The sequence below is a fragment of the Lepidochelys olivacea genome (genome assembly GCF_965140295.1).
Source record: "Lepidochelys olivacea isolate rLepOli2 genome assembly, chromosome: 6".
NCBI lineage: Eukaryota > Metazoa > Chordata > Testudines > Cheloniidae > Lepidochelys > Lepidochelys olivacea.
This window is the reverse complement of record NC_140416.1, coordinates 6,352,652-6,366,306: the sequence shown is the minus strand read 5'-3', so window position 1 is coordinate 6,366,306 and position 13,655 is coordinate 6,352,652. Positions and strand designations below refer to the sequence as shown.

The following is a 13,655-nucleotide window of genomic DNA, read 5'->3' as shown; positions in this document are numbered from 1 at the left end:
AGCCTTGTACCAATAACTCCAGGAAGACCGTTCCTGGCAAGCCTCCATAATACAGGACATTCCATTTCCTCCTATGGACATGACACAGTTGTTTTGCGCAGACAATCCTTGACCACTCATAACCTTAAATCCTCGCTTCAGTTGCCAAAACGCAACTCACGTACTCATGTCAAGCACACTGCATTTATACGAGGCCAAATGGCTTATAGCGGTTTATAACATATACTACTTTATATCTCAATAGTTTCAGTCAGAAAAAAAACTACAAAGAAAAAAATCAGGGGGAAAAAATCAAAACATTTCCATTTTTTGGTTCGAAATGACTTTTCCATTTCAAAAGTTCCTTTAATTTTAGTTTTTAATACAATTTTAAAAAATTAAAAATGGTTGGAATCAAAACAATGTTTCGGCTTTCTCCAAAATATTTTGTTCGATACTAAACAAATTTGACATGAAGCTAGTTTCCGCCCCCCGGCTCCATTTTTTTTGGAATTGTGAGTGAACCGAAAAATCCATTATCCACCCAGCTCTAGAGAGGATTCCTGTCCTCAGAGGATTCAACCACCCCCACCTTCACCCACATGAGACATGGTGTCCCCACAAGAGATCAGGAGGTAGCCTGCAGGTGGCCCAAGCTGCACTGATTCTGCACAGCTCCCCTACATACCGTCTCCTGCCCCTGTTACACAGTGATACTACACCCAGGCCCCCTGCAATCCTCAGCCCAGAATTAGAGCCTTACACAGGACAGAAAATCTGTTTGGCAAAAGGATACAGGGATTTGGAAATTTGGCTTAATTCCCAATTGGAACAAAAACTGAAAATTTCTAAATTTCCACAAAGAAAAATTAGTTTTGGGTTGATTCAAATGTTTTGATTCTTAATATTTTGGTATTAGACTATACAAAATATGTGGGTATTGTAGTGTAAAATATAATTTCCGTGTTTCAGAGTTTTGGTTTTCCGACAAAAAACAAGTTTTTGCAGGAACACATCCATTAAAGCTTTTGTTAGTCAATAACCCAGTTTTCCGTCAACAACATGCTTTGACCATCCTTTCTCAGCTGGTGTGCCCAGCAATGGAGACGTGTGTGTAACATCAGGCACTCAAGTTTTCAAAGTTTGGCCCCAGGTGTTTCTGAAAACCTTTGTAACCTTAATTCAGCCCCCCTGTGCTTCTGCATTATGATACAGTCTTTAATTACATGATCATGTGCCATGTGTTCTGTCAGACTCCTGGCTCATTCAGTGCACAGGATGAACAGTGAACGAGGGAGAATGTTTAAGGCTCTGGGCTGGGACTCAGAAGACTTGGGATCTAATCTGGGCTCTGCCCCAGACTTCCTATGTGATGTTGTACAAGACTATCAGAATGCATGCGCTAAAGGGGCAGAGTTAAGGTTGAATGGGCAACCTTGATGCTGGCATATCCTAACTTTTGAGTGCTTGCTTTTGCAAATGTAACTTTTTTAACACTTCTTTTGTCACTTAGAATGTAATGACATTCACTGTGCTTTATTTTCTGTAGTTACTGTACAAAATTGAAGACCATAAACCAGCAAAGATTTTTGAAGTTGTGACAAAAGTGCTGAAGAGATGCAGCAACAATGCTGCTACCGTCTACCTTGTGTAAGTCGAGCAAACAAGCAAAAAAGACCATTGTGGGTAAATTTTCAGCAAGAGCATTTTTAGCAGGCAATGTGTCTATTAATTACGCTTGCAAATTAGTTTATTTCCTGACAATATTTTTATTTCCATGTACCATGTAACTCAGCGTTCAGTGCTGTACCCACACATATGGAAAACATTTTGCATTATGTACCATAGGTCTGAACGATTCCCCCTCCCCTGAGCACCCCCTTGCGGCTGGGCACCTTCATACCAGGACTAATGTCCCACTTCTCCTCTCGGGCCCCTTAGGCCTCCCCAACAGACTCTCTTGCCTCAAAAAATACTCCTCCTTCTGGCCAACTTATTACAAAAAACTACTGCAAAGAACCCAGAACAAGAGTCCCAAAACATTGTCCATTTATAACCCGCAGCACCTATAGTCCTTAAAATCACAAGACAGCAGCAGGACATACCACTCTCTGGCATCTTCCACCACACCACAGCCCTTTGTCAGTCCTCTCCTGTCCTTCTCCCAGGAAAACCACCCCAGCCCTTCCAGCTGGAGTACAACCCTGCTCTTCCCAGTGGCAATGCCTACCCCCACTCCCCCAGCCTCTCTGCTGGGAGATCATCCTCACCAGGGGAGCATCCATCACTCCTCCTATTACGCTAACTTTTTCCAGTTCTTCTGGGTGGTGATGTCAGCAGGTAATCCCCTCTGCTGCTCCCCTTGCCTTCAGTCCTTTCTGGCCCTGGCTCTCTGGCTTGGGGAGGTCAGCCAAGGAACCCTTCTGCTGCTTCTCTGCCTTCAGCCTTTCCCCAGGAACCTCCTGCAGCCTCCTTCAGGGACTTCCTCCCTCTCTGATTCTCCCTGATCCTATATATCCCCAGGTGCTGTTCTGCATTGTAATTGGCCAAACTGAAAGCACCTGTTCTGGCAGAGGGGAGCAGGACCTGCTTTATTGAAAGAAGCCAGCCACCCTGTGCAATCGGACTTATGTATATTGCCGTGGAGCTTGGGCCCAGCTATGCAAGGCTTTATTATTATTTATTTATTAACTCTGTAAGGCACAAGGCAGCGGAGAATCAGATCCCGTGAATTGCATCTTGCTTTCGTGGTGTCTTTCAGGAAGGGCGTGAACGAGTGCAAAAGCTGCCAGAACGAGATCACTGACCCAGCTGAGCTGCCCTGTGGTCACATTTTCTGCACACAGTGCATCCGGGAGTGGAACATCAGGCAGTGCAAGATCTGCAAGGAGAGCGTCCCCAAGGATTATATTCCCACCGCCTCCCAGATCACCAGGTACTGCACAGTTGCCTGACTCTGTGATTTGGGACACTTGTTTAGCAGTAATATTCCTGCTAATCTCTGTTACTGACAGCGTGGCCGGAACGGTTGCTTTTCTTCCACACCCCTCCACTACGTTTCTTTGAGCTCTTAGAAAAACGGGCTGCTCCCTCTCCAAGACTGGTACCGGACATAGCTCCTTGTTCTGCTGAAGGATTTCCCGAGATAGGTCTGTCCGTAAACAATGACTTTAATGGGACTTCGTGCATGCAGGGTCTGCACACACTGATCCCTTTTCAGGACTGGGGGCCTGGGATTGTAAATATCTGAAGTTGCAGATTATAAAAGGGGGCTCTGGTGGCACAAAGGGGACTGAAAGCGGGTGCATCTCCCCGCATAGAGCTGATGGAGAGTAGCATTTTCCAATGTGGCTTTAGGATTTAGGAACCTAGGTCCCATTAAAAATCATGCTTTTGAAAATGGTATCTGTGCATAGGCACTGACTCTGTGGGTGCTCTGGGGCTCAAGCACCCCCAGAAAAAAATTGGGGGTGCTCAGTACCCACGGTGCTGGCCATTGATCAGCTGTGCGGTGGCCCCTGGGGCTGGCCATGGCTTCAGTGGCTCCCGCCACTTGCTCCTTTTCACCCTCAACTCTCCTCACTCACCCTTAAGGCAGGAGGGGGCAGAAAGGACCAAGCAGCAGGCAAGAGGTGCTCGGGAGTGGGGGCAGAGAGGAGTGAGTGGTGGGCAGGTGGGTGGAGCCTTGGGGAGGGGGCGGAGAGGAGTGAGCAGGGGGGGCCTTGGGGGAGGGGGTGAAGAGGAGCGAGCGGCAGCAGGGTTGAGGGGGAGCCTCGGGGGCAGAGGCAGAAAAGAGGGAGTGGGAGGCATTCAGGGGGCAGGAAGAGGCAGAGTAGGGGCGGGGCCTCTGGAGGGGCAGAGTAGGGGAGGAGCCTTGGGGGAGGGACAGAGTGGGGGTGGGGCACCCAGCGTGGGGGTGGGGCACCTACTGTCAAAAACAAAAGTCAGCACCTGTGTATCTGTGGCGAGTTCTGTGTCAAGCCTGTCCTTGCAGCTGGTGCAGAGGCCATGTATGGGGGACAGGCGGCTGGCTGCAGAACATCCAGCCCTTAGACTCATAGCCAGCTGATCCGTTCACAGGCAGCCCTAAGCTATGGTGGTCCCAGGTTCAGAAACCTGCAAGTGACCCCTCTGTGCTCCCCATCTTACCTTCACCCAGCACGCGTTGGAGGTTTGAGCCCAGGGCTCCAGTGTCAGGGGTCAGCTTCTTCTGATTTTAGGTAATTATTTTTAGATACATTTTTAGGAGCCATAAATGATTTTTTAAGCATTTTTCTGGAATTGTGTCATTATGGCAGCTGTCACCAGGTAGGGCTGTTACACACACTGTTTTTTCACAGCATGCGAGCAGGTTTCAATTCTAGGGAAGACAATGTGTGTTGTTATTTTGCGATAATGCAGAGTTTTGGGTAGGGAGAGTTGTGTGAGCAGCAGGAGAATTTGCTGTCTGCCTTGGGCTCTTGTTTAGAATGGACTGTCTCCCTGGGGACTGGGTGATTAGCTTTGGGCTGACGTTCCTGGGAGAAGGGCTGAAATGTGTGATAGAATTTGGCAACATTAACTCCCAGTGAATAAAGTTGTTTTGCCCAGAATGTGGAATAATTCATATCGGGCAGAATTATTATTGACTTTACAGGATCAAGTCCTCTTAACTTAGCAAGAGTAGTGGAGCTATGTGCATGTTTCAGCACAGAGAGATTTGAAGATTCATAGATTTTTAAGGCCAGAAGGTGCCATTAGGTCATGAGGCCAGAGAATCTCACCCAGTGATGTCTACATCATGCACATAACTTTGGCTTGAGCTATAGCAGATCTTTTAGAAACATATTCAGTCTTGATTTAAAGATTTCAGATGATGGCAAAACCACCACTTCCCTTGGTAACTTGCTCCAATGGTTAATCATCCTCAAGGTTACAATTTTTGCCTTTGTTCCAGTCTCAATATATGTAACTTCAGCTTCCAGCCATTCTCATTTTGTTTGCTACCTTATATATTAAAATAGTAACATTTAAAAAAAAAATCTTTTTCTCGCCCTAGGGAGGCAGTTGCAAATCACAACAAATTCAGGAGGAAGTGCAACTCCTTCTTTGTGGAGTTTGTCAGTAGTTACTGTTTTGGGGACAAAATCCCTCCATCTGCAGAGATCATCGAACAACTGATTAAGTTCGTGGCTTGCAAACCTTCTAACGCAGAACATCAAGGGGTTAGAAAGGGTGAGTGATGTGTGTAACACAGAAACGGCTCGATCCTGCCAATCCCAGTTGTTCAGATATCCCGAGTCAGGCCCCAAAACTCATGACAGTGACTTTAAAATCATGAGATAAAAACCCAAACAATAAATACGAGGTTTTTTTATTTGCCTTCTGGTGTTGGAGCTTTTAGGGCAATTCACACCAGCTGGGGGTCTGACCCTTTGACTCCAGTGTAGCTATGGGGGGTTCACACCAGTGAGGGATCTGGTCTTGTGCTCAGAAAAAAAAAAAGTAATCCATTCTACTCTTTGTTTTCAGTGTACAAACCAACGAGTGACTTGTCGCCCTTTGAAGAATGCATGGATCCGAGTCCTACTGTCAAGTCCTCCCTTTTGAAAATGCTGCTTCGGTGCAGGTTGGTTCTAGTTCTTCCAGTGGCTATATTAACTGTGTTTCACTCACAGATCCACGTTGGGTATATTCAGTTTTATAACTTATGTCCATTTCCTCCTAGACTAGACGATGTGAAGGAACACCTGGAAGGGTATCTCTCCAGGATGGAGGAAGTATTATCATTAAATCAAAGCAGTCGCAATGATTTCTATTTCATGGTAGTGTGCTGCTTTGAGGTGAGTCCCATGAAGAGTCTGTGGAGAAACGTAGACATTTTATTACATCCATAATAACTATGTTAAAAGAATAGTTAAGGTTGCAAAGTCAAGTACTCCAATGTTAGGAAATGCTAAAATTAAGGTTACCTGTGCAGTCTTCACTTTTGCTCTGGCATATGCTTTACAATACAGTCTGAAGTTACATAACCAGATACTATTTTTTCCACAGAATGCCTGCCTCAATCAGTATATGAAGTTACTCAATATTTATTTATGTATTTGTATTTTTGTAGCGCCTAGGAGTACTAGTTATGGGCCATTTACCCCGCATTGTACCAGATGCTGTACAAACTTGTGTGCCCCCGCCTTATTCTCTGCACACCACCCAGACCCTGCACCGAATTCAGAAGTATTAATTCTACGGTGCTCTCGCTAGAGTATCAGAGTGCCTCACAAACGTTAATGAATTCATCTTCACAATGCCCCTGTGAGAATAGGTGATATTATTATGCCCATTTTACAGCTGTTGCACTGAGACACAGAGAGATTTCTGCCAAATTGTCAGACGTCTCCACTAATTTTGGGTGCCCGATTTGAGATCCCCAGGGCTGACAAGCAGAGTACTTAGAATTTTTATAGCCTTTTATGTGTTCATAGCACAGCTCCCATTGACCTCAGTTGCAGCTGTGAATACTCAGCACTTGTACAAGTCAGACCCAGGTATCTCACGTTGGGCACCCAGAAATGGAGAAACATACAATTAATGGCCAGTTCTCCCATTTTCAGAAATAACTTTGGTACTTAGGAGCCTAAATCTCACTGACTTTATGAGACTTAGGGGAAAATTCAGCGGTGCCTAAGTCACTTAGGAGTCTAAGTCTCATAGATGTTCAGTGACTTTTGGCTCCTAAATCACGTTGGCACTTTGGAAAATTTTACCCTTAGGCTCGCAGAGAGGGGCAAAAGATGTGGGGGGATAGAAACCAGGGTGGGGAGAAGTGGACGGGAGAGAGACAGGAGCTCTTACCCCCAGGCTGTTATTTTTAATCAGTGGCATTGTTTCAAAATGACCAGAACAATTTTATTTTTTGTAGCCTTTAAAGTTAATGTCTGCTGTGTGGTGCGGGGAGAAGGGAAAAGTTGAGTCACTAAAAAAAACCTGCCCAACCAACTGCATCCCCTTTACCACAGGGGTACTGTCTGTTCACTACTGTACATTTTTAAAAATTCTCTCTCTTGAACAGGATTTTATGTATTCCTCCTTTCAAGAAGACGCCAGCCAGAATTCAGAGCACTTGTTCTCCACTGCAGATCTGTCTGCTCCCAGCTCTGTCACTCTCACCAGCATTGAAAACCTGCAGTTCATTGCTAAGCTCCGACTCGCCATCGGTAACGTTGCAGCTGTGCTTGGCAGAGAGCTGCCAAGTGGTAAGTGGAGTTTCTAACCGTTTTCCAGTTGTGCTGGACATCAGGGAAGATTGGTTAGAGAACCGTTCAGCTCCATGGATGTTGTTTGCTTTAAGGGTTGTGTTTGTCCAGAGTAATTTCCAGAGCTGATCAAAACATTTTCAGCTGAACAGTTTTCTATTGGAAAACGCTGTCCCATCCGAACTGAAATGTGTTGTGGGAATGCGTCGATTTTGATGAAATTTTTAACAGAAAAGTTTTGAAACATTTTGCAATTGAAATGAAGCGTTTTATTTGATTTTTGTCATTTTCATTCAGTTTCATTTTGATTTTTACTTTTTGTTTTAACGTTATCATTTCAGTTCAATTTTCTCATTTTGACTTTCATATATTATGTATGACGTGATCAAACTGAAATGTTTTGACATTATCAAACGTTTCATTTCAATAAGGTTGTTTCTATGTGAAACCCTTCTGCCTGTTGGAATTGGCAGCAACAAGGGCCGGGTTCAGTATCTAGGGGTTCCTTTTCGACAGTACAACACAAAACTGGCTTGAGCCCCCACCCAGTGACCTGGGACAATTACACACCACCCCCAGGGCGCCTCTAAGAGGCAGTACTTCCCCTCTTGCAAGCACTGAGTCTGTGTATGGAAAAGAAAACTTTTAATAAAAGGGTAAAGGAACCCAGCATTAATTGGGGAAAACACGACAAACATGATTCAGAAACAGATGGCCATGAACAAAACACCCACACCAGAGTACACAGGGGAGTGTCCTTTTCCTCAGTCTCTCACCTTGTGGTATGAAAGTCTGACAAACAAATGTCCCTTTAACACACCACTCCCCTGTCCCTCCACCGCACCCCACTCACAGTTGTTGTCCTTGGTCAGTGAAGACCCAGAGTTCAGAGGTGCATCTCTATGAGTTCACCTCCCATCCAGGGGATGAAGGACACCCAGCAATGCTTCAGCTGTCACTCCACTGTTGGCCACTCGCTCCACCACTGCTCGCGGAGCCATCAGCCACTTTATTGGCCGCTCGTTCTGCTGCCACTCACTCCACCAGCTCACTCTGCTGTTGCTTGCTCTGGCAGCCGCTCACTTCTATGTCAGCTGCTCTGCCATCGCTCACTCCACCACTGCCCTCTAGTGCAACCTCTGGAATGTCTTGAGGTCCCACCACTTAACACAGCTCTCAGTGATTTCAGCTGTTACAGGGGGAGCCTCATTGCTAGGGCAGGCTGGGCAGTCACTTTTACCAGAGATGCTGTCCCATAACAGCTCTAATGCTTGGACCTGGTTATCAGTGATTTCAGCTCTAGTGATCCAAAACAAAAGACTCTCAACTGAATCTTAATCAGCTCTGTCATTAAACAGTGGAGAGGGGGAAGGATAAATGTGTCGAGAACTCTTCGGCAGAGCTCACACCACCATGTACAGACACCTGTCCCCACCCTCTCACCTCTTCACTGGGCTTCAGCTCTCCTACCTCCTTCTTAGCAGGTGGAGTTCAGCTGAGGTTGAACCTCTCAGTCAGGGTATGCCAAGCACAGATCTGCTGCCCTCTATTCACACAACAAGGGTAATAAAACTGTATTACTCCTGCACCCAATACCAAAATGCAATCCAACACCAGCCAAAAGTGATCATTTGGGCAAAGCTGCTCCATCATGCTGCACACTTAGGCAGAGTGGGCATGTCTATGCAAACTAGGTCGGCTCCTGATGTCTTCTTCCCCAGTTCATCACTAGATGTCAGGGGAGAGCTCAGTCAGACTCTGCTTACAGATCTTTCTGAATCGGAATATTTCATACATGAAATATTTTGAGATTTTGACTTTTCCTCATCATTTGGGACCAATACAAATTTAGAAATGTCAGAATTTCCCACAGAACAGAAATTCCATTTTCCAGCCAGCTCTGATCATTACTGGAAAATACAACCTTAAATGACAAGATGTACAAAAGTGTGTGGTACCTACAGAAACAAATGTCCCACTTCTATATGGCCAGCACGTTTACCCAGCTGACTTTAGTGAAATGATCTTTCCCCTCAATTTCACTTGGTATGAGGTCACCAAATTAAAAGAGACAGGGTAAAATCTTCTTTAAATGAGTTTTTAAAGTATTTAAGTCAAGAATTTAAGTCTGTTTCTCAAAGCTCCACTCTAGCTCAGCCAGGAATTATTGGGCCAGATGCAGGAATCACCAGGCGAGATTCTCTGGCTTGGGTTATTCATAGATTCCCAAATCAGAAGGGATTATTATGATCATCTAGTGCAGCATAAGCCACAGAACTTCCCCCAAATAATTCCTAGAGCAGCACTTTTTATAAAAACATCCAATCTTGATTTACAAGATTATGCAGGAGGCTGAACTGGGTGGATACAATGAGCCCATTTGACCTGAAAATCTGAGACCTAAAAATGTCTGACCTCTCTGAATGCTGTAGGCTCTGCAAGACCAAACTCACTGTTGCCACAAAATTAATGGTGGCCACATTTAGTCCTACAGGATGAATTTTATCCATGAAGCAGTTTTCACTGGGAGGTGGTATTGCATTTTATACCTGTAAATCTTCACTTCAGAAGGGTTAACGGAAGGACTGTTCCTTCTGGTTCAGATGAAGTGTATCTATTCAAATGGGGTCTTTCTTGACTTTCTCCTTTTTTCCCCTTTTATCTTAAATACTATGGTAACATTACTGCAGGGATTTCATTGCATATGAGCTTTGAACAACCGTGAAGCTAGGCAGCAATATTGCATTGGTTTGGGGCTAATACTGAACTCTGCTTGGCAGCTGCAGACCAGAATACAGGGACCAGTGCTGAAACTGCAGAAAAACAGTCCCAACTTGTGAATTCAATGAAAAATCTGGTTGAAAAGGCCCAAACACCTTGGCCTCAAATATTCCTTATTAGAAATCTTTGTAATTTCTATGGGATGAACATAATGCAGAAGATTCTTCAGCGAGAGCAGTGGATTTTACCCAGAGGGATTGAGACTTCACAGGTAAGTGGCTTCCAAAGGCAACAGAATTTTATGCTTACAAACTATTCATACAGTTTCTGTATCTCCTTTCTACGGGATGGTTAATTCAAGAGACCTGTATTCACCTGAAAGCCAAGGGCATCCCTAAGGGGGTGCAGGGCCTAGGACAACACTCCCCCCCGCCTCTTCCTGCCCCCGCTCCGCCCCGCCTCTTCCCTCACCCACTCTGCTCCCGCTTCACCCCTTCCTGCTCCACCCCCATTCTGCCCCTTCCCTCCAGCCCCTGCCCCCACCCTGCCTCTTTCTGCCCCTTCCCCCAAACCCCTGCCCCACCTCTCCCCCAAAGTGTGGGGCCTGGGGCAACTACCCCAAACCGTCCAATGGCTCTGCTGAAAGCAGTTTTGTTCTTGATAAGCAAAAAGTGCTCCAAACCATAACATTGGTAAGACATGACCTTTCTGCTTTTGTGTGTTATTTTCAAAATGATGTTGGTATTTAGACTGAGAGCTCTTTATGGCAGGGACTGTCTCTCAGTAAGTGGGTGCAGTGCCTTGCACAATGGGGCTCTGATCTTAGTTACTGTGGGCAGGTTTACACTTAAAATACTGCACTGGTGCAGCTGCCCCGCTGTAGCTCTTTAATGAAGATGCCCTATGCTGACAGGAGAGAGCTCTCCCGTTGATGTAGTTAATCCTCCTCCCCGACAGGCGGTAGCTACATCTGCAGGAGAGGTTCTCCTGCTCACTGACATAACACTGTCTACATGGTTTGGTTGATATAACTACATCGCTCAGGGGGACTGATATCAGTCGCTGTGTGTCTGGGCAATGTCTGGCACTATGGGCCTCAATCAAGATCACGGCTTCTAGACACTGCCATAATACAAATAATAAACCAATAAATAAAATAAGAATAATAATTAATAATAAAATACATGAAAAACATTTTGATTAACCTTCAAATGTAACTGGTCTGATAGGATTCTTTAGCAGCCTCTTGCTGTAAAATGATGTGCCTTAAATAATACATAAACCGCTTCTTTATAACAAAAGTATAAAATATTTTTATTTCCTTAGGACATAAAAATCAGCTCCAATACACCACTGATGCTTGTGACGCTAGACAGAGCAAGAGGCCACATTAAAAACACAGAATCTGAAGAAGCCAAGCAAATAACAGTGAGTGTCTGTTTTCTATTTTAATGGAACATGGTTTGGTTTGTGATTCTGTACAAGTGAAATTCTGTACAAGTGAAATTCACCCCTGTGCAGAGAGCCAGCACAATTTACACCAGCTAAGGATCTGCCACCTGTGCAGAGAGCCAGCACAATTTACACCAGCTAAGGATCTGCCACATAGGACCTGAATCAGAGAACTAGAAGGGACCTCGAGAGGCCATCAAGTCCAGCCCCCTCCACTCATGGCAGGACCAAGCACCATCTAGACCATCCCTGACAGGTTTCTGTCAAACCTGCTCTTAAAAATCTCCAGTGATGGAGATTCCACAACCTCCCTAGGCAATTTATTCCAGTGCCTAACCGCCCTGACAGTTAGGAAGTTTTCCCTAATGTCCAACCTAAACCTCCCTTGCTGCAATTTAAGCCCTTTGCTTCTTGATCTATCTTCAGAGGTTAAGAAAAGCAATTTTTCTTCCTCCTCCTTGTAACAACCTTTTAGGTACTTGAAAACTGTTATCATGTCCTGTCTCAGTCTTCTCTTCTCCAGACTAAACAAACCCAATTTTTTCAATCTTCTCTTATAGGTCATGTTTTCTAGACCTTTAATCATTGTTTTGCTCTTCTCTGGACTCTCTAATTTGTCCACATCCTTCCTGAAATGTGGCGCCCAGAACTGGACACAATACTTCAGTTGAGGCCTAATCAGCGCGGAGTAGAGTGGAAGAATTACTTTTCGTGTCTTGCTTTCAACACTCCTGCTAATACAGCCCAGAAGGATGTCTGCTTTTTTTGCAACAGTGTTACACTATTGAATGACTCATATTTAGTTTGTGGTCCACTATGACCCCTAGATCCCTTTCCACAGTACTCCTTCCTAGGCAGTCATTGCTCATTCTGTATGTGTGCAACTGTTTGTTCCTTCTTCAGTGGAGAACTTTGCATTTGTCCTTATTGAATTTCATCCTATTTACCTCAGACCATTTCTCCAGTTTGTCCAGATCATTTTGAATTTTAATCCTATCCTCCAAAGCATTTGCAACCCCTCCCATCTTGGTATCATCCACAAACTTTATAAGCATACTCTCTATGCCATTATCTAAATTGTTGATGAACAGGACCCAAAACTGATCTCTGCGGGACCCCACTCGTTATGCCCTTCCAGCATGACTGTGAACCACTGATAACTACTCTCTGGGAATGGTTTTCCAGCCAGTTATGCACCCACCTTATAGTAGCTCCATCTAGGTTGCATTTCCGTAGTTTTGTTTATGAGAAGGTCATGCGAGACAGTATCAAAAGCCTTATTAAAGTCAAGATATACCACATCTGTTGCTTCCCCACAAGTCTTGTTACCCTGTCAAAGAAAGCTATCCGGTTGGTTTGACACAATTTGTTTTTGACAAATCCATGCTGACTGTTACTTATCATCTTATTATCTTCTAGATGTTTGCAAACTAATTGCTTAATTATTTGCTCCATTATCTTTCTGGGTACAGAAGTTAAGCTGACTGCTCTGTAATTCCCTGGGTTGTCCTTATTTCCCTTTTTATTGATGGGCACTATAATTGCCCTTTTTCAGCCTTCTGGAATCTCTCCCATCTTCCATGACTTTTCAAAGATAATCACTAATGGCTCAGATATCTCCTCAGTCAGCTCCTTGAGTATTCTAGAATGCATTTCATCAGGCCTTGGTGACTTGGGGACGTCTAATTTGTCCAAGTAATTTTTAACTTGTTTTTTCCCTATTTTAGCCTCTTCTGATCCTATCTTAGTTTCACTTGCATTCACTACGTTAAATGCCCAATCACCACCAACCTTCGTGGTGAAAACCAAATCAATGGAGTCATTAAGCACCTCTGCCATTTCTACATTTTCTGTTGTTCCCTCCTCCCACTGAGTAACCAGCCTACCCTGTCCTTGGTCTTCCTCTTGCTTCTAATGTATTTGTAGAATGTTTTGTTTTCAGCCTTTATGTCTCTAGCTAGTTTGATCTCATTTTGTGCCTTGGCCTTTCTAATTTTGTCCCTACATACTTGTGTTATTTGTTTATATTCATCCTATTTAATTTGACCTAGTTTCCACTTTTTGAAGGACTCTTTTTTTTTTTTTTTTTTTAAGATCACTGAAGATCTCCTGATTAAGTCAGGGTGGTCTCTAGCCATACTTTCTGTCTTTCCTGCACTTAGGATGGAAGAATCCCATGCACCGCTACAGACTAGGGACCGAATGGCTAGGCAGCAGTTCTGCAGAAAAGGACCTAGGGGTTACAGTGGACGAGAAGCTGGATCTGAGTCA

At 44.5% G+C, this 13,655-nt stretch overlaps 1 protein-coding gene across 1 annotated transcript in view; it reads left to right on the top strand.

The window, feature by feature from the left end:
- LOC311522443 (E3 ubiquitin-protein ligase rnf213-alpha-like) overlaps nt 1-13,655 on the top strand; it is a 178,657-nt gene that overhangs the window by 131,166 nt on the left and 33,836 nt on the right. Inside the window, exons 50-57 of the mRNA XM_084631781.1 lie at nt 1,529-1,629; nt 2,741-2,914; nt 5,018-5,193; nt 5,491-5,587; nt 5,687-5,801; nt 7,028-7,211; nt 9,992-10,203; nt 11,259-11,360. Of these exons, the coding sequence (XP_084487907.1) occupies nt 1,529-1,629; nt 2,741-2,914; nt 5,018-5,193; nt 5,491-5,587; nt 5,687-5,801; nt 7,028-7,211; nt 9,992-10,203; nt 11,259-11,360 (1,161 nt within the window). The remainder of the gene's footprint in view (nt 1-1,528; nt 1,630-2,740; nt 2,915-5,017; nt 5,194-5,490; nt 5,588-5,686; nt 5,802-7,027; nt 7,212-9,991; nt 10,204-11,258; nt 11,361-13,655) is intronic.